The sequence below is a fragment of the Diceros bicornis genome, chromosome 29, assembly GCF_020826845.1.
Source record: "Diceros bicornis minor isolate mBicDic1 chromosome 29, mDicBic1.mat.cur, whole genome shotgun sequence".
NCBI classification, from domain to species: domain Eukaryota; kingdom Metazoa; phylum Chordata; class Mammalia; order Perissodactyla; family Rhinocerotidae; genus Diceros; species Diceros bicornis.
Genome location: NC_080768.1, coordinates 20,811,699 through 20,833,412, shown reverse-complemented (window position 1 = coordinate 20,833,412; position 21,714 = coordinate 20,811,699). Strand labels below are relative to the sequence as shown.

Sequence of the window (21,714 nt, the reverse complement as noted above, 5' to 3'; positions counted from 1 at the left end):
CATCAGATGTATGTGAAGCGCAGGTGCTGGCTGCGCCTGGAGCTGCAACACCAGGGGCGCACTCTCCTCTTGGCCTCCCGCCCACCTCTGCAGTGGGCTTGCGTGCTGGGCTCCATGGCACCTGGAACATCATAAACTGCTCCAGCCGCGCCGCAGACCGCTTGTTGGTCTGGGCAGTGGTGACATCTACACCAGGTGAGGTGCTACAGCACCAGCTGGGTCTTGCTCCAAACTGTCCAGGGAGCAACAAGTTCCAGATGTTTTTGCTATCAGCGAGGACCAGGGCAACGAGTCAGGTCTGGGTCCTGGTGAAAAAAAACTGGGCGGACCCCCCAGTGAGGGCTGAATGGCTAGATATTTTTACATGGATTTTGAATTTGCTAGGCAAAACCTAGTGGGCTCGGGCTCCCTCCTGGTTTGCAGCGCCAGTGATCTTTGCCAACTTGTCCTGGGCCCTGCGCGCCCACCTCCATCCCCAGCCTGGTGAGTCCACGGGGCAAGGCAGTCAACTCCACTTTGCTCAGGCCTGCCCTGCATGGAGCCCCAGACGAGGCTGGTGCTGTGGGAAACAGCTGCCCCACGGGCTGAGGGGATCAGTACCTCCAGGCACATCTGTAACCCAGGTGCAGCACACTGTCAACAAGCAGGGAGGGCCTGAGATTTTACCCTGCTTGCAAGCTCATGAGTTAGCGTGCCACAGGTGCATGGATGCTGGCTGACTCCTGGGTCAGAGGCAGAGGGCTTTATTACTCCTGGCATACCAGGCAGCACGAACTTAAGGTTCACATCAATTCCCCCTGCACCCCGAGTCCCATGTGCTAACAGCCCAAGCAGATGGCGCACACACAATGCATCTGAATCACAGCTGAGGAAGCCCAGCTTAGGAAACCCCAGTGATGTCAGGCAGCTGCTCTGCTAGCCAGCCTGTCCTACCTTTGCCCTGCAGAGAGACGACGGTCTTTATTATCCTAGTCAGGAAACAAATCTGTCCTCTGCCCCAGAGGGAGACCCTGTCTCTATCTTCCAAGGCTATTTGCTAGACAAGCCTTGGAACGCTTAGGGACAGACAGTCTGGGACAAAAGCTGTCACAAGACACCATGGAGATTGCCCAACACATACCAGTTTCCCTGTGGCATCTGGTTGGGAAACTGCTCTCCCAATGTGAAAGGGAGGGAGTCCCCTGGGGGAAAAGAAAGGCCTGCTCCCATGTGAGCTGACAACACTCTACAAGCTGCCACCACCAGTTTGGTTGTGGTAATGGCTGAGGAGCCCAACCACCCCTCCTTAGGCTTCACAGGCCTAGTGCACAGCAGTGTAGTCTGCGGCCTGCTTGGCCACATTTGTCATATACAGTGCTAGGCTGGTGAATATTGTGTAAATTTACATCAGCTAAAAAACTGTCCCTCACAGTCTGTAGGACTAACTTCAGTAACGCTCAAGCTTTTCCATTTCAGAGCTGTTCATATTTCTAATGTAGCGCAGGGTCATGGCCACGAATAGACTGAGGTTCTCTGACTCCCCACAAGCTGAGCTTAGACTCAGGGTAATGAGAAACAGGTGACCTGTTAGTATGGCTGTCATCAAGTTCCTAACTCCAAAGGGTTCCCAGTCCCTAAGGAAACATGGATGATTTGCAGAGAACTAGTAGAAGGCACTGTCCAAGTCCAGACTCAGCATCATGGCTTGGGACATTCCCTCCAATGAGGGTCTCCTAGGACAAAACTGTTTCCCAGTCCTATTTGTCATGTTAACAACCAGAGTGTCCTGGTTAAAAGCACAAGAGTTGGACAGACGTGGCTCCAATCCTGGCTCGAACGCCTTCTGTTAACGCGACTTGGAGCAAGTTACTTAACCTTACTTTCACCGTCGGAAAGCAGGATCACTAGTGTAACTGCGTTTGTTGAGAAGATGAAGTAAGATGATGTATGTAAACATGCCTCAAAGGCCTGGTACATAGGAAGTTCTGTATGAGCAGGAGCTATTGCTTAGGTAAGTTATTTTAGAACTACACGTGTGAAGGAATATAGGTCCAACTCAGCCCTCCATTTTAAATCAGACTCCCTAAAACTAGGTGGGGAAATTATAGCCCATGGTTTGGATCCAACCTGTCTCTTAATTTCATCCAGTATTTCTAAAAATATAGTCTCATTAATGTCTTGTCCAAATTAAAACAGCCCTTAACACCACTATACAGGGATAACCATTGTCAACATTTTGGTAACCATCCTCCTACTCATCTTTCTATATTCTAGATGTATATCTAGTTATGCATAAGTACATGTATAAAGTATTACATAAATAGGCTTATACTGTATATCCTGTTTTATAAACTGCTTTTTCACCACTAAACAATACTACCTAAAATGTTAATACCAGTTGTTATTTCTTCCAAATTCTTTGGTTCAGTCCAAACTGAGGAATTGGCCTGAAACAGCATCTCATCTCTTTATTATCATGCATATCAAATGCTACTACTTTAGAAAAAAACACAAGCTTACTTCACTTCATTTTTATAGGAAGGACAAAATCCGAAGTTTGTTTTTTTTTTTGTGAGGGAGATGAGCCCTGAGCTAACATCTGTGCCAATCCTCCTCTTTTTGCTGAGGAAGACTGGCCCTGGGCTAACATCCATGTCCATCCTCCTCCACTTTATATGGGACGTCGCCACAGCATGGCCTGACAAGCAGTGCGTCAGTGCGTGCCCAGGATTCAAACCCGGGCCGCCAGCAGCGGAGCGCACGCACTTAACTGCTACGCCACCAGGCTGGCCCCCGAAGTTTGTTTTTAATTAATCAAATCCTATTTTAACACAAATCCTCTTGTAATTCCTCTTGCTTCGCTAAGATAATACTGGCATCACTATCGTTTTGTGGAAGCACCTCCTGTCTGTGGGTGGGAAGAGCTGCCTTTGGACACCTGCGCACTGGGTTGATACCACTGGGTTAAGAGGTGGTAAGGATTAGTCGTGTAAGATTGTGACCATTTAGTTATAAGTTGAATAACCCACCTACATATCCCTTGTAATTTAATTTTCAGATATTATATTCCGGATCTCTGCCCCACCCCCAAACCAACACACAGGTACATACTCAATCAGCATACACGACTGCTGACACTACTTCCAGTGACTGTTTATTGAATGTCATGACATTATACAGAAAGGAAGTGGATACAGTCTTGCCCAACTGGCATCCACTTCACAGTTAATTATGAAAGTTTGAAAGATTAAGTTCTGTTAGCACTTCTCATGAATAGATTTCTGAAAAACATTTTTAGTAACTAGTTTTTAAAAAATACATATTGATCAGAAGGACAAATTAAAAAATTAAATGAATGATACTTATGAGAGTTTAAAGTAATGGGTTCACCTCTCATTTTCTACAAGTCTTTGACCTATTTATTTTCTGTTAATTCACAGAACCTGAGACTCAGTTTTTGAAGCTAACTACTTCCTGGGATTACTGGGAGGTAGGGTGATTACAAAAAAGGGAACACTTCAATTCTGTGTATAAAAGACTGCCTTGCATACAGATTACTTCATGAACCCCAAAAAGTACTTCAGTTCAGAGTCAAAGGCCCATGGATTGCCCATGAAGAGAAATATACAGTTCAATGTCTGTCTCATCTCCCTCCAATCAAAGTTAGTGAAATTACATTGCTGTCACAAACAGCAAAGACAATGGTATATTAATTTAACTAGTGGTTAGAACCAGGAGGAAAAGACTGCTATGCAGAAAAACATAAAAATATGTAGATAAAAGTGAAAAATTGAACAATGTGGACTATTTTAACTATTACTCGCACAGATGTACCAGATTCAACACCCACAGAGAATCTTGCTTTACTCCATGGAGGTGGGTCCCACAATAGTTTAACTGCCCATCTCCATCCCCAAATGTCCAAGTGAAATGAAACTCAGCAAATTCTAGACAATTGTTGTACTTTACTTAAAGAAGTCATCTGTAAATAAGAACAATCAACTGTTATGGCAAAAATAGCCTGTGAATTATAAACATAACAAGAAGGACAAACTCAAGCGTCAAAGAGAACCTGCCCTGAGTCTTAGTCTTTGGAAGGAGATCAGATGGCTGCACCGACCAGCCATGTGCAAGCTCCCATCTTCAGGTCACAGAGCGCTTTCTGTAGGCCAGGTGTGTGCTCACCAAGCTATGCAGGGGTCTGGGCAATCCCGCAGGTAAGTTTCAAATTGACCTTTGGTGACATCCATCAAGGCTGTGTATACAGTCAGCTGAAAGAAAAGTTATTTTTACTTTAGGGATGTGTTGAATTCTAAGATCTTCTGACTCATATTAGCATTTCTATACTTATGCAATTGCTTTATGAAGTTACTTTATATTAAATAGTTAATATATAATATAAGATATAAAAATAAATATTACATAATATAAAGATCCAAATAATAATTAAATAATAATCAAAACAACTAACTTCAATGGAACCATTATTCCAGGTCATGACTATAAACAGACTCAGGAGAGAATTTTTTCAGTTCCTTACAAGGTCTTATTCCTGAGCAGTATACTGCTTCAACACCAAGGCTTTAAGACTCACTTAACCTCTCCTCAGTGTATAACTTGCAGTCATGCAGAGCCTAACGATATGCTGTGGAGTATGAACAGTTTAGCTCTGGCTCTCTCTATCCTGAAGCATCACTAATACAGTGGAGAACTGCAGGCACACACACTACAAGGCACACACCCAGACTCAAGAAGGGAGGCACACAGGATCTGTAAGTAACCCAACTGGGAGCTCTCAGGAAGCGAGTGTGGGCCAAGTGAGAAGTCTGACAGGGTCAGTGGGCTTAAGGAAGGCTCCCTGCAGGAGTCACGTTCTGATCCCAATGCTAACAGGCAGGACGAATTTGTTCTGGCAGAGGTAATGCACACTGATTTTAGGGAGGATTAGGGAAAAGGACCAAGGAAAAGAAGAGAAGAAACAAATGGGAAAGTTGGTATTCCCAGAATACACAAAAGAGAACGATTAGCGAAGGGGATGATTAGGAAGCTTTTTGCATTTAGTAGCTATAGTGTGGGGAAAAGCTAAAAGGCTATAATCAAGTTTAAAAGAAACTCTAATCCACCAAGACACAAAGCTTTGTCTGAAGATGGACTTCAAACTTTGTTCTGTTGAGTTGAAGTGTTTGTTGTAGTGTACAGCATGAGATTTCTGACAGACAGGGAGAAGCCAAGAGTCAAATGCCAGACAATTCAAATGCCATGTGGTAAAACTGGCAACAATACTCTGACCAATTTGGACATCAAGCCACAGTCATCAGCATCTTTGTGACATCCCAAGAGTTATGGTTTTAGTCACACAAAAACATTTTAAAAAATCAGCCTCAAGCTGAACATAACTTGGGATTCCAGCTCCAACTGATCCAAGATAACAGGGAAAGATAAAACAGAGGGCCAGACTCTTTCCCTAAAAGCAAATATATATATATTTTAAAAATACCTTGTTGAGGACAGGTTTTGTTGACAGAACATCATATATAGTTGCAAATGAGATATTCTGAAACACAAAAATAGTTTTGTTCAGTAAGTTAAACACAGATGTCAGCAGCCTTACCCACACAAAGGGGTCATTAGAAACCAAGACATTCTTCAACCTCCCTCCAGCCCCCCTAAAAGAATTTCCCTTGGGGTCACTGTTAGAAGCACAGGTAATGGTTCTAATGTATCACTTTTTCTTTCTCTCTTTTCCTCCCCTCTTTAACTCTGGCCTGTTTATCATTCAACTTCATAGAGTGGTGTCTGGCATTAGAAAAAGAAAGGAAAAGTACAGCAAAATTTGCTCTTTAAGTTAAAAACAAAACAAAAAAAGGGGCGATTTTCCAGAGATACTGAATAACAGAAGGATTTTCCAGAGATACTGAATAACAGAAGGTTTATCAGGCCAAAGAAAGGCCAAAGAAAAATGCCAGAACTAAGATAATCTTTAATGGTCACCATTTCTTTTTATGTATGATATTGTGACTGTACCTTTTGGGATGTCCGGTTTAGACACATCTTTGTGGGTGTTCTGCGATCATCAAGGAAGAAGGGATTTTTCCAACGGTCATAATTTGTTTGTACCACATACCATCTACCCTGCTTGGGGTTGAGTCTAGATATAAAAAGAGAGATTTCTCTTAGGCTTCACACCTTAAACCTGTACATATGTTAGTCTACGCCTGAGTTCCTACTTACTTTAACAAGTGTACTTACTCGTATACATCCAAAGCTTGTTTCCTGTCTCGTGTAATCACACAACCCTCCCCAGACTTGTTGCCTCCCAGGATAAAGTACGCTGGGGCCAATATCTTGGTTTTGGTCAATATATTCTTGGCTTCTTCATAACTACATAGAAACGTTAAAAAAAAAAAAAAAGGAAACATTTTTAGTCGACTTGGAATGAAAATTTTTTAGCTGTGGAAACTAAGGAAAAACAAGTTTCTGAGGAACATATGTTTTAAAAAAGGATGGTGAACAATGGCTCAGGGAGGAACAATCCCTCCCTCCTATGTAGTGAAACACTGAGATCTGAAGTGTTCCCTCTAATCTGAGAGAAAAAGCAGCCTCAAGAAATCATCCTCACCCTCACTGTCTCTGCCTTTCACTCAACAATAAAACAAAGGGAAATATTAATTACCGTATACAGGATTTAGGGAATAAAAAGTAAACCTTAAAAATTAGGGCTAGTAAAAATTGAAGTAGATTTTCAAAGAAGACTACTAAATATTACTCCTTGGAAAGCATTAAAAATAGGATTGATGCCCATTTATTCTAGGTCATTTGGATGTAGTGCTGGTTAAAGGTAGTTTTGCTATCGTAAGATTTCTGCACCAGCGCACAATATAACTTCTAGGTTAGTAGGTATTACAATTTAAATGGAGATTTTTATTGTACCATTTTTCTTTTGTGCATGGGTGTTTTTTTTTTTGGTACACCAAGAAAAATTTATAGGTGCTCTTCATAGTGGCACTATCCCTAGCACTTTTTAAATCAGTTCACTTCCTTGCTATAAACACACACACACACAGAAAACATGAAGAATTCCATGAGTGTCAAAGGTTCACCTGAGAAATTCTGAAATAATTCCTCAATGGAAGATAAGCTGGGAAATATTTTTATATTCTAATACGAGTAATTTAAAATAAACTACAATACATTAAAAGGATCATTCACCATGATCAAGTGGGATTTATTTCAGGGATGCAAGAATGGTTCAACATCCGCAAATCAGTCAGTGTGACACACCACAGTAACAAAATGAAGGATAGATACCACATGATCATCTCAATAGATACAGAAACAGCATTTGACAAAAATCAACATCCATTTATGATAAAAACTCTCAACAAAGTGGGTATAGAGGGAACGTACCTCAGCATAATGGAGGCCATATATGACAGGCCCATAGTTAACATCATAGTCAATGGTGAAAAGCTGAAAGTTTTTCCTCTAAGATTAGGAACAAGACCAAGATGCCCATTGTTACCATTTTTATTCAATATAGTACTGGCAGCACTAGCCAGAGCAGTTTAGGCAAGAAAAAGAAATAAAAGGCATCCAAATCAGAAAGGAAGAGGTAAAACTGTCACTATTTGCAGATGACATATTATATATGGAAAACCCTAAAGACTCCACCAAAAAACTATCAGAATTAATAAATTCAGTAAAGTTGCAGGATATAAAATGAATATACAAAAATCAGTTGCATTTCTATGTACCAATAATGAACTATCAGAGAAATTAAGAAAAACAATCCCATTTATAATTGCAACAAAAAGAATAAAATACCTAGGAATAAATTTAACTAAGGAGGTGAAAAACCTATACACTGAAAACTAAGACAATGAAAGAAATGGAAGACGACACAAATAAATGGAAAGATACTCCACGTTCATGGATTGGAGGAATTAATACTGCTAAAATGTCCATACTACCAAAAGCAATCTACAGATTCAATGCAATCCCTATCAAAATTTCAGTGGCATTTTTCACAGAAATAGAACAAACAATCCTAAAATTTGTATGGAACCACAAAAGATCGTAGATAGCCAAAGCAGTCTTGAGAAAGAAGAACAAAGCTAGAGTCATCACACTTCCTGATGTAAAACATACTGCAAAGCTACAGTAATCAAAACAGTATGGTATTGGCGTAAAAACAGACACATAGATCAATGGAACAGAATAGAGAACCAGACACAAACCCACGCATATATGGTCAATTAATGTACAACAAAGGAGCCAAGAATATACAATGGAGAAAGGAAAGTCTCTTCAGTAAATGGTGCTGGGAAAACTGGACAGCCGCATGCCAAAAAATAAAACTGGACCACTGTCTTACACTATACACAAAAATCAACTCAAAATGGATTAAGACTTGAACAGAAGACCTGAAACCATAAAACTCCTAGAATAAAACAGCTGGTAAGCTCCTTGACATTGGTCTTGGTGATTAGTTTTTGGAATTGACACCAAAAGCAAAGGCAACAAAAATAAAAATAAACAAGAGGAACTACATCAAACTAAAAAGTTTCTGCACAGCAAAGAAAACCATCAACAAAATGAAAAGACAACCTACCGAATGGGAAAAAATATTTGCAAATCATAAAACTGGTAAGGGGTTAATATCCAAAAAATATCAAGAACTCATACAACTCACTAGCAAAAAAAACAATCTGATTTTAAAAAGGGCAGAGGATCTAACTAGACATTTTTCCAAAGACATACAGATGGTCAACAGGTACATGAAAAGGTGTTCAACATCACTAATCATCAGGAAATGCAAACCAAAACCACAAAGAGATATCACCTCTCACCTGTTAGAATGGCTGTTATCAAAAAGACAGATCATAAGTGTTGGTGAGGATGTGAAGAAAAGGGAACCTTTCTGCACTGTTGGTGGGAATGTAAACTGGTGCAGCCACTGTGGAAAACAGTATGGAGGTTCCTCAAAAAATTAAAAATATATCTACCATATGATCCAGTAATTCTACTGGTGGGTATTTACCTGAAGGAAACAAAAACACTAACTCAAAAAGATATCTGCACTCCCATAGAGCATTATTTACAATAGCCAAGACATGGAAGAAACCTAAGTGTCCGTCGAAGGATGAATGGATGAAGAAAATGTGGTATATATACAATAGAATATTATTTAGCCATAGAAAAGAAGGAAATCTTGCCATTTGTGACAAGATGGATGGGCCCTGAGGGCATTATGCTAAGTGAAATAACTCAGACAGAGAAAGACAAATACCATATGATCTCACTTATATGTGGAATCTAAAAAAAAAACTCATAGATACAGATGGTCCCTGAGTTACAATGGTTCAACTTACAATTTTTCGACTTTAGTGCAAATGCGATACACATTCAGTAGAAACTATACCGTGAATTTTGAGTTTTGATCTTTTCTTTTTAGTTTGATGTAGTTCCTCTTGTTTATTTTTGTTTTTCTTGCCTTTGCTTTTGGTGTCAAATCTAAAAACTAATCACCAGACTAGTGATATGCAGTACCATACTCTCTTGCGATACTGGGCAGTTGCAGCGAACTGCAGCTCCCAGTCAGCCACACTATCACGCAGGTAAACAACCGATGCACTTACAACCATTCTGTACTCATGCAACCATTCTGTTTTTTGCTTTCAGCACCTGAGATATTAAACACTTTATTATAAAACAGGCTTTGTGTTAGATGATTTTGCCCAACTGTAGGCTAATATAAGTGTTCTGATCACATATAACGTAGGCCAGGCTAAGCTATATTTGGTAGGTTAGTGTATTAAATGCATTTTTGACTTAGGATCTTTTCTGCTTATGATGGGGTTAGGTCCCGATAAACCCTTTTAAACCCATTCATCGGGATGTAACCCCATCGTTAAGTCCAGGAGGATCTGTAGAGAGAACAGATTGGTGGTTTGGTGGTTGCCAGAGGCGGGGGTTGGGGGGTGGACAAAATGGGTGAAAGGGATCAAAAGGTACAAACTTACACTTCTAAAACAAGTAAGTTCTGGGGAAGTAATGTACAGCCTGGTGACTATAGTTAATAATACTGTACTGTATATTTGAAAGTTGCTAAGAGAGTAGATCTTAAAAGTTCTCATCACAAAGAAAAAAAATTTTTTAACTATGTATGGTGACAGATGTTAACTAGACTTATTGTGGTGATCATCTCACAATATATACAAATATCAAAACATTTTGTTGTACACCTTAAACTAATGTTATATGTCAATTATATCTCAGTAAAAAAAAAAATAATTTAAAAAATAATTAAATTTGACATTGAAGCAACCAAACAGATTACCTTGTGCTGTTTTCCAGAACTGATCTAATGATAAATCCTATCCACATTGCATCTTTCTTTCCCAGTAACCATTCTAGCACACCTGGAAGAGATCAAACACACACAGTGTCACAGGACCTGGAAAAGGTTAGACTCTGAACCAGAAGGCGTCATCCAGACCTCCTCTTAAAACATCTATGAAATTTCCATTTAAGAACTCTCTACTCACCAATGTAACCGCCGTTTGTACTGAAACGTTCGTTTAGCGTAAGACTAAACAGTCCCTGAGAAAAAGACAAAGCAATGGAGTCAGAGACTTCATCCTGTGTAGGCCCCCTCACTGTACTTGATATTGTCTATCAAGGCCTGGATTGGGTGATGGGGAAGGAAAAGATAAATCAAAACCATGGTAACATTACCTTCTATTCACAGAGTTTCAGAATTTCAAAGCCTTTTCACACCTAGTGTGTGAGGTAACTAGGTGGGATGTTACCAGCCACACTTTTCTGACAAGGAAGCTGAAGGCCACAAAATTAATGCCTAACTTGCCAGAGTGGCAGACCCAGGACCAGATTCCACATTTATACTCCCAGCCCTACACACCCAGCCACGTGCTTTTTCCTCAGAACAGGCTCGGAAACCTTCATTTCCTTTCTAGTCGTCTCTACCACGTGAGCTCACACACCTATGAAGGTGACCAGAAGTACAAAGGGCTGCAGTGGAGCTTCACATTCTCTGTAAGTCCTCATTGCCTTAGACTCTGCCCTTCCCAGACAGTAAAAGTGGGACACAGAGCTACCTGTAAAAGTGTGTAAGGGGAGATTCCTTACTGGTTTGAATCCTGTTAACATGCCCACGTAGCCAGCAAAGCTTGAAGACTTGAAGACAGTTTTATTGTTCCTTCGGAAGTCCAAATTCACTGTTAAAGGTTTTAGTTCCTCAGTTATGACCCAGGAATGATTATTTATATTCCACCTACAAAAGACAAATTTCAGTGCTATTTAAGAACAATGATGATGATGATGATGACTGTGATGACAACGGCCAGGCACTACTCTAGGCGCTTTATCTAACTGATCTCTAACATCAACCCTAATAAGAACTTTGCAATATGGATGGTTTCACCCTTCATTTCCACATGATAAAACTGAGGCTCAGAGAAGTTAAATACCTCACCCCATATAACACATCCTATAAATAGCAAATCCCAGATTCGAATGTAAGTCTCTAATTACAAAGCTCTGCTGTATTTTTAAAGAAAGGTCAAGACAACACATAAAATAGAATGCTATTCTCCCTCCTAAGCAACACACTAGATGAGCATCTAGGGCCTTTTCAAACAGGCTCCAGATTTTGTTCACTAGGTGCGACTCAGTTACAAACTCTCAAATAACTGAGTAAGGGTGTGCCCATCTTGTCTCAAAACTCGGACTCCAGTATCTTCACTTCTGGTCATATTTTGGGCATGGCTTGGGACTGACTATTCATCAGTGTAATACAATCTACTCTTCTCAGGGACTGATACACACCACGTTCTTTACTTACCCCAGAAATATTCCAAAATCCATGTTTCGCCCATGTAGTAGATGACCTAATTGAAAGGAAGCAAGAGACAGGTAGTAGCAGTTATGATAGTACAACTGATTCTCAATCAAAGCTGGACACTTAATTTTGGCTAGCTGATATTCACAGCTGTTCAATCCAAAAGTAAGAATTAAGCATCATCCTGATATAAGCCTTAACAAGATGAAGTTGTCCCTGTCATATCGGCCAGATCCCCCCATGATACCTGGGAGCACAGGGTTCCAGGTAAGATCTGAATACGGAAAAAGGATCAAAGGTCATTCTTTGGTCCACTATGACACAGTTAGACATAGACAGAGCTATCTCAGCCTCGCCTAATGTGACTTACCAACATGCTTCCCTTCAGGGATTGTCACCTAGAGCTGGACACCTCAAGGGTTAGGTACAGGCCGGCCTTATACCCAGAGAATAGGTCAAAAATAAGAGGGAATCAGAGAAAATCATTCTGTGCCTTGTTCTCTGGGGACTGCCAGGAAAAACATGAGAAAGTGAGGCTGGTCTACACAGGGGCCCTTGGCTGGAAAGTGTCCTGGGCTTGGAGGAAAGGCTGGGTCATTATGTATATGAAGATAACGAAGTAGCTCTCTGGGTACTTACATCAAATCATGAGGATGGGCACAAGTAGACCGAGGAAGGGCACAAATGTTTATAGTCCTCAAACACCTTTTCCAAGCTTTCTGCATGCCTGAATTAAACTTTAATAGGCATTACAGTGGTCTTAAAATAAGGATAGTTTTCAACTCACTTATAAGAATTTAGCAAGATCTATAAAACTACATGTGACGTACACAGGATTTGCATGGCCAGCCTAGATTTTACAGGTTCTAATTCCATTTATTTAGAAGATTTTCTTTTACTTCATACTTGGCACCACCCACCCTCCCTCAGCACACATTTACCTTGTTTGTCTTCTGTTATTATTGAAGTACACATGCTAAAAAGCTCATAGAAAATATTGAATGAAATAATCTCTCCTATAAGAAAAGATAGGAAATCTTTTGATCAATATACAGAACCATGACACTGTTAGAAAATTCTTTTTTAAGAAAAGGTTTAACTGTCATCACTGTGTGAAGTCTGCTTTGGCATACATTAGGTGTCCACAGACCAGTCTGAGCATGCCTGAATAGCTGGCTGGTGGTGGTGTCTCACCAGCCTGTCCTCTGCAGACTCAAGATAAATGAGGTCCCCAAAGATGCAGCTATTGGGCAAGTTCAACATCTGGGCACGTTGGAATTGTACTATAACATAATGTCCAAATTTTTCATCAATATGCTCCGTTTCAGTTTTCTTTGGGGGGCTCAAATATGATGACTTAATTCATTTGGCTCTTAGTTGTATTCTGAAAATGTATTTTGCCCAGATTTTTAGTGTGACTAATATTTCTAAGGTGAGAAAAGAGATACAGGAATTATTAATAAAATCAGTGCAGAGCTTACCAAGAAAACTCATTGTGAAACATTTTTGAATATTTTTCCAAAACTGTATAATAGTACAACTTAGTGCTTAATTCAAAGGTATGCAACACTTTTTCTCTGTCCCATTTTATGTTAACATGTTAAGCTTAACATGTTTTTTCTCACTCTAATCAAATGTTTATTTCCATTTGATTTATATTTTGGTGAAATTCCACTCATTTTATTAGGAATCATCTGTTAATCTTCTTAATCCACTTTTCTCTTGAGATATTTACATGTGGTATTCATTTGCTAGAGTTATTTACATAATAATCAAAGGCTTATTTTTCACACAGGCTGCAAGTATATATTTCCAGAAAGTTGACTATCTTTTTAAATCACTTTTTTAAAGAAGGAAAAACAAAAAAATGTAGCTGCTTTTGTTAATGAATACTATTGATTTTCAGGAATTCTCAATCATCTCTCCTATAAAACCAAGCTGCTAGTGGCTACTTAAAATAACAACTCTATTGCTTTGGTAGCTTAAAAATAGAACTTTTGGGATGGTGGAGAAAGTTTTTTTCATTAAATTAAATGCTATAAATTGGAAACTGAAATTTTAAAAATAGCTTCCAGAAATATCAGTTCCTAAGGATATGATGAATTGAATATGAAGAATATGATGAAGGATATGATGAAAGATATGATGAATGAAGTCAGCCCTGGTGGTCTAGTGGTTAAAATTCGGGGCTCTCACCACTGCAGCCTGGGTTCATTTCCCAGTCAGGGAACCACACCACTCGCCTGTCGGTTGTTATACTGTAGCGGCTGCGTGTTGCTGTGATGCTGAAAGCTATGCCACTGGTATTTCAAATACCAGCAGGGTCACCCATGGTGGACAGGTTTCAGCAGAGCTTCCAGACTAGACAGACCAGGAAGAAGGACTGGGCGACCCACTTCCAAAAAAATTGGCCATGAAAACCCTATGAATTGCAGCAGAGCATTGTCTGACATAGCACAGGAGGGTGAGAGGATGGCGCACAAAGACCGGGCAGGGTTCCCCTCTGCTGTACACAGGGTCGCTAGGAATTGGAATTGACTCAATGGTACTAACAAATGATGAATTAAAGTTATGCAAGACCTCCTCCCTGAAAATAAAAAATACTGCTTAGAGAAATCAATAACCTAAATAACTGTTGAAATCTCATATACCATGTTCATGAATTGGAACACTCAGTATTACAATTTCATTCAAAATATCAGCAGGCTCTTTTGTCAAAGTTGATAGGCTGATTCTAAAATTTATGTGGAAATGCAAAGGGTCTAGAATAGCTAAGAGAATTCTGGAAGTTGGGAAGTTGGAAAACTCACACTACCTAATTTTAAGACTTACTATAAAGCTTTAGTAGTTGCGGTAGCATGGTATTGGCATTAGGAAAGACAGATAAATGAAACTTAATAGAAAGTCCCCAAATAGAACCAGATATATAGAGTTATCTGATTTATATCAAGGCATCACTGCAATTTCCTCAGGGAAGGATGATCTTTTTAATAAATAGTGTTTAATCAACTGGGTATTCCCTATGAAAAAAAAAAAACTGCACAATGACCCCTAACTTGTACCATACACAAAAGTTAATTCAAAATAGATCATAAGCCTAAATGTAAAAAGTAAGCATAAAACATCTAGAAGAAAACATAAAAGAATATTTTCATGACCTTGGGGTAGGCAAAGATTTCTTTTTTCTTTTTTTTTTGTGAGGAGATCAGCCCTGTGCTAACATCTGCCAATCCTCCTCTTTTTTTTGCTGAGAAAGACTGGCCCTGGGCTAACATCCGTGCCCATCTTCCTCCACTTTATATGGGACGCCGCCACAGCATGGCTTGCCAAGCAGGGCGTCGGTGTGCGCCCAGGATCCGAACCAGCGAACCACGGGCCGCTGCAGCAGACCGCGTGCACTTAACCACTTGCACCACCGGGCCAGCCCCCAAAGATTTCTTAAATGGACACAAAAAGCACTACCCATAAAAAAAGATTGAGAAATTTGGACTTCATTAAAATTATGAATTTCTGTTCATCAAAAGACACCAATAAGAGAATAAAAATGCAAGTCATAGACTGGGAGAAGATATTGGAATAATATATCTGACAAAGGACTTGTATCCAGAATATACAAAGAATTCCTTCAAACCAATAAAAAGGAGCATAAGACTTGAACAAGCACAAGGAAGGAAGGAAGGAAGGAAAAGATCAGTCAATTGTTCAATCTCATCAGCCATCAGGGAAATGCAAATTAAATAATGGAATACTATAACACACTCAACAAAATGGCTCAAGTAAAAAAGACTGACACTATCAAGTGGAGAACACTAAAACTCTTGTCCTATGCTGACTGTCAATGGACACAATCACTTTGGAGAACTGGTGGCAGAATCTACAAGGCGAAACGTACAGTCCCCCTACAACCCAGCACACATCCAAGAGAAATGCGTGCTGTGCCCATCCAAAGACATGTGCGAGAATGTTCATAACCGCTTTATTCTTAATATCCCAAATCTGGAAACAACCCAAACATATCCTCTTCATCCAATAGCAGTCTGCCTATCATGATAAATACAAGAAACCAGACACAACAGTTCATACTGTTCAGTTCTATTTATAAGAAATTCAAGAAGAGACAAAACTCATCTATGGTGAAGTCAGAATAGGGGTTACCTGGGGACACGGTACTGTCTGTGAAGGGCCATCATGGAGCATTCTGGATTGCTGGAATTTTCTGTATCTTGATCTGAGTTGTGATTACAAGCATGGATGCATTTTTAAAACTCTGTTGAGCTGTATACTTAAGATCTGTGCAGTTCACTCTAGGTATACCATACCTCAATAGAAAAATTTTAAAGTGCTTTATTAAATTTTTTAACGGCTACAAAGGGAACTTTACCTAAAGGTATGTCAGTAACAGCTGCGATCCCCTTCATTTCCTCCTCAAAAGGGCCAGGAAAGTTGCCAAGTAGGCCAGGCTGAAAAACAAATAAATCATTGGACCTAAAGAGCTGCTCTGAGATTTGGTTCTTTTACATATAATTTGTTCTAGATACTGCTGCCCAATAGGTGATAAAAGTTATTTTTTACAGCACTTTTATATCACGTATTTCTAAAAGATTCTATGTACTACTCAATACAAGGTCTCTAATTCTTTACCTCTAGCTTTGGTTCCCTTAAGCTCATGTGTTCTCAGGTATTATGCAGAGACCTATGATTGTTTTTTTCCTGTCTTATATTTCACCTTATTCTTTAGAGAGGGAGGGAACTGGAATAATTCCACTTGGATGACCTAACATGACCCACAACACAGCAACATCACAACAAGCAGCCCTTAATTCTCCAAACTCACCCTCTAGCCAGTGGCCTTACAGCCTCATTACTGTTTCCTTCCCACACTCATAGCAACAAATCTGTACTCTAGTCCTTCACAAAACCTTTTGTCACGGTGAATGGCTGGTCTTGGGCTAAGATGCATTAACTGCATTCTGAATCTGTGAGCAAATTCAGTGGTGGACATCATACTTTTATTCTCAACTGCAAGTATTCACTAATGATGAGATCACCATTTAAGTTCACAGCCTCTTGCTAAAATAATGTGCTTAAAATTCACATTTTTCACCAACTTGGTATTTATATGTAACATGACCTAATTACACATTATTATTTTCCCTAGGAATTCAAAGCATTGCACAAGTGGAATATTCCTGCCAATTTAACAAACAAAAGTGACTTACTGAATATTTATTAACCATCTATTACATCCAGGCACTATGCTTCACATACAGTATGTCACTTAATCCTCAAAACCACCATATGTGGGCCGGCCCCGTGGCATAGCAGTTAAGTGCGCGCGCTCCACTACTGGCGGCCCGGGTTCGAATCCTGGGCTCGCACCAACGCACCGCTTGTCCAGCCATGCTGAGGCGGTGTCCCACAAACAGCAACTAGAAGGATGTGTAACTATGACATACCACTATCTACTGGGGCTTTGGGGAGAAAAAGGGAAAAAGGAGGAGGATTGGCAATAGATGTTAGCTCAGAGCCGGTCTTCCTCAGCAAAGAGGAGGATTGGCATGGATGTTAGCTGAGGGCTGATCTTTGTCAAAAAAAAAAAAAAAAGTATTATTAGTAAATATGAAATATGAATATGAAATATGTATTATGTATTATGAAATATGTATTATTAGTAAATTCTCTGAAATTTCATAGGTTAATAAACTTGTCGAAGGACACACAGCTAGTACGTGACTGATCCAGCCTTAAAATCTAACGTTTACAGAACAAACAAAAACCCAGTGCTGTCTGACCGCAAAGCCTGGCCTACACACTTCACATGCTGCTCTCTCTGCTGACATGCAGAATGGGAAGGATTAGGTTGCGTAGGGCACGGGGGTCCTCCTCTGCTGCCGCTCCCACCGGAATTTTTACTCTGAGGAAGTCTGGTTAGTATGAACACAAAGGACGGCCTTAACCAAAGGCTCTGACAGCATAAACACAGGTATAATAGGTTTGGTGGGTGGCAGGTACAAGTGTCATCAGCATGATATGCCCAGAGCATCCACCCTCTGGGACAGTGATTCTCAACCAGGGGCAGATTTGCCCCTTAGAGACATTATTGGTTGTCATAACCGAAGGGGTGCTACTGGCATCCAGTAGATGGAGGCTGGGGACGCTGCTCAACACCCTACAATGCATGGATACCCCCCACAACAAAATCTTATCCAATCCCAAATGTCGTTAGTGCCAAGGTTAAATAAGCTGCCACAGGACCTTGGTGTCCTCCCCAATCCTTTGCAGCCTGCAGGCCAGGGAGGGCCCCGGAGCAAAGACTGAAAGAGGGTGATGAGGATTTCTCAGGGGGTTCTAGGAGCCAAGCCCTAGATTTTCCATTGGTTCCACCTAAATGAAAAAGGGTCTGAGATATGGAGTCTTCCTGCATGAGTAGGAGGAAAATGAAATGGTTTGGTGAATGCACTGCCATAAGAAATACACAACCAAAGCGAGTTTCAATGGTCACAGCTGCTGAGAGACTCCGTAAAATACAGGCCTGGGCTGAGTATGTCACTGGGTCATATCTAAAAAAATCTCTGGGTGTCCTGAGATACACAGGCAAAATACTTAAGAAAAAAACCAAATTTTCAATACTGAACTTGCAAACCTAAGTCTATCTAAGGGGCAGGAAATGCCATACTCCCAGATGAAATATGTGTATTTGCCCATTGCTCTGTAAAAAAATAGTCTATACTTTTAAAAAACATTAAAAGAGCAGTTAACTGCCAAAATTTGCTATGCTATTTTATGTCTTGTTACTCTAATATCACCAAGCCCCTGAATTTTAAGTCCCGCTGAAGTTTTAACAGTGGTTTATAATAAATGCAAACTTGTCCAAGCTCCTTAGACAAGGTTGTTAAACGATGCCTTTAAATAAATACCAGAGCCTTTTCTGAACTCTGTGTGTATATGTATTTGTGTTTAAAATTTATTGTGGAAAATAATATTTCTTACCAACTTTTGATCCACTATCTGTATAATTTTTCCACTTGGCACAAATGCATTTACCATATTCTTCACGGAATTCACTATAACCTTTAGCTGAAAAATAAGTAATAAAACAATAAGAGACATAAAGAAGTGTTGACATGGAAGATTAATATTGGTATAATGAAAACAGATATAGACTTTATGACTTATCCATATGTAACTAAATCAAATAGAGTGCTACTTGAAAATATTTTCAATTAATATATTAACACAACGCAGACTAATTTTATCTTGAACATGACATTTGATTCTTAGCTATTCAGATGAAGGTAGATGATACTGAGAGAAGGAAACAAATGCAAAGACAACTGAAAACGGCAAGAAACTACAGAGGAATGACATCTTTTCCTCTACTATCATTTATTGTAAATGACAGAAAAGTATCGAAAGCACATTTACTCGTGCGTAATTTCATGAAATGATCCTTTAAAAACAAAATTACATTCAATAAAGTCAGAAGTAGAAGATTTAAGAATCATAGCATACCGCTGGGGCCTTGTCAGCCATCAATTCATGCCATCTTTTGTAGGGTGGTAAATCAAGGTTTATGGTGTACCATGGAACCGGACCCCTATAGCTGTAATGAGAGGTGTATTACCTTGAAATATTGAAAGCAGTTTTTTGATGGGGGTTAGATAGTTACATCTATATGGCTATGTTACAGACATATTCTTAATAACAATGTCAAACCAAAAATAGCAAAAAAGTTCATTTTCCACCCAGTGCTTCTGCAATTATACAATTATACAATTGTATACAAAATATGCAATTATATGTAGTTTCAGAAATCTTGGAATAGAATCATACATTAGGTACTGTGAATTGGCAGAATGTGAAGCACCAATTGTGGCTCAAGAGCTTCACATAAAAACCTGAATATCACTGCTAGAAAATATCTGCCTTTTTTTTTTCTCTTAAATCTCTGCAAAGATTTAGTCTAGGCTCTGGGCACTTCTCTCATTGGTTTCCCAATCTCAGAATTTCCTCTGAGACAGTCTAACACGATTGCCAAATCAATGTCTCTAGTGGTGGCTTCAGAAGGGTCACCTTTTAGGCCCCCACCAGAGTGGCAGCATGAATTAGCTTCCCACGATTGGCTTCAAGAACCTGCACTATCCACTCAGCCATCCTACTCTTCCTACTACCCTTCTCTTCTCATTCTTCTGTAGTAAGTCCAAGCCCAAGCCCTGTTCTATCATACCCATCCCCCAACTTCCTACTCCTCAGTTCACATACAGCAATTCCTCCTGTGAGGATATAGCACCGGCCCCTCCCTCGTTGATGGAGCTGGGCCATATGTCTGGTGCATGAACTCTACAACTATTCTCCGTCACTATAGAAACAGTATCTTCCGGCAAATGCTACTGAACTGAAATAGCCTCTAAGGGTGTGCTATTCAGTGATTTATCAGCTTAAAACTATGCCTACAATTAGCCAGCATTTGCTCCCTTACTGCTCTGCTCCAGAGCAGCACAAGGTGTTCCCTGGTGTGTGCCACAACGTTAGCAGGCTCTTAGTAAAATGTTATGCAGAGGGATGTCCACAGCAGAGATGGGTTAGTTCCTACAGGTCATAAATCGTGGTCCTATTTATATTTCTATTGTCATGAATAATTATTTGATTCTCTAAATAATGCTGGTGATCCTGGGGCCTGGGTGTGTGCATAAGGTTTTAGGAAACTGTTAACCAGCAGCCACTCACGTGTTTCAGATAGAAAAGGAAAGCACACACAATTTTGTAAACATATATTTAAACAAAATCACAATGAATGAATTTTGTTCTTCTCCAAGCACTTTCAAACTTTCATCTCCTTAGTAGCTGATATCTATATTAAATATTGTAATACTTAAATCCTAGAAAGAAACCTTTACATAAAAACAAATTAATTGAGAGGCAGCCCTGACGGAGGTTAAAGTTTGGTGCACTCCTCTTCAGCGGCCCAGGTTCAGTTCCCGGGCACGGAACGACACCACTTGTCTGTCAGTAGCCATGCTGTGGCAGCAGCTCACATAGAAGAACTAAAAGGACTTACAACTAGAATATACAACTATGTACTGGGGCTTTGGAGAGGGAAAGAAAAGAGAGGGATGTTGGCAACAGATGTTAGCTCAGAGCGAATCTTTCCCAGCAAAAAAAATACCCAAAAATTAATTCAATTTCTGACCAATCATAATTTCACATGCAAAATTCTGTTCCACAATTTAATAAAGTATGTATTGTGCCTCCTATTATGGGCAGGTAGTATTAACCTCCTCACTTCCCCGCCAGCGTGCATTCAGATTTCTGTGTCTCGCAGCAACGATAAATCAGCAGCCCACTGAAGCTGTGCACGTTGATGGCACTGTCATAAGATACATGTTCTACCTGGGAACTCCAGTCAGCTGCTTCTTCCCTCATAACATCCAACAAAACCCAACCATGCCCCTATTTCTACCCCTAACCCCTGATTCTTTTTCAGTTCAGCATTCCAAAGAAGAAACAGAGAGGAAATGAACTCATTACAGCAGGATTATAAAAGTGGGGATGGGGAGACCCCAGACACCTCTCTACAATAAAACGTTCACTGATGAGAATTCTTGGAGAGAACAGTTAATCTGATTAACAAAATTATTTTAATAACGAAAGCTTAGCCATAATCCCACGTTTCACTTCTAACATTTAACATTTTCCTAAAATATCTGTCTTTAACATCTGCACCTCAAATTCCTAGAGAAATACCGAGTTTCTACCTTATGAGGGCAGTGAGGATTACATGAAACATGCAAAAAAGACTTAGCAGTATTTGTATTCAACTATAATAATTACCTTAGAATACTTGCCTACTTTACTACAAACAATAAACATCACTC

The 21,714-nt window shown here is 39.9% G+C and overlaps 1 protein-coding gene across 2 annotated transcripts in view; it reads right to left on the bottom strand.

Annotated features, from left to right (window-relative positions):
- Positions 1–3,111: 3,111 nt before the first annotated feature.
- The window catches only part of ASAH1 (N-acylsphingosine amidohydrolase 1), a 34,593-nt gene continuing 15,990 nt past the window's right edge, over positions 3,112–21,714 (bottom strand). The window contains exons 3-14 of one of the 2 annotated variants that reach the window (XM_058525035.1): positions 19,352–19,442; positions 18,830–18,916; positions 16,221–16,299; positions 12,781–12,855; positions 11,843–11,888; positions 11,128–11,272; positions 10,527–10,581; positions 10,319–10,400; positions 6,229–6,360; positions 6,004–6,043; positions 5,477–5,533; positions 3,112–4,250 (exon numbers count right to left, since the gene is read on the bottom strand). In XM_058525035.1, coding sequence (XP_058381018.1) covers positions 4,161–4,250; positions 5,477–5,533; positions 6,004–6,043; positions 6,229–6,360; positions 10,319–10,400; positions 10,527–10,581; positions 11,128–11,272; positions 11,843–11,888; positions 12,781–12,855; positions 16,221–16,299; positions 18,830–18,916; positions 19,352–19,442 — 979 coding nt within the window. In that variant the 3' untranslated portion in view covers positions 3,112–4,160. Of the gene's footprint in view, positions 4,251–5,476; positions 5,534–6,003; positions 6,128–6,228; positions 6,361–10,318; positions 10,401–10,526; positions 10,582–11,127; positions 11,273–11,842; positions 11,889–12,780; positions 12,856–16,220; positions 16,300–18,829; positions 18,917–19,351; positions 19,443–21,714 lie in introns of both variants that reach the window. The other variant, XM_058525034.1, reaches the window with a different exon arrangement.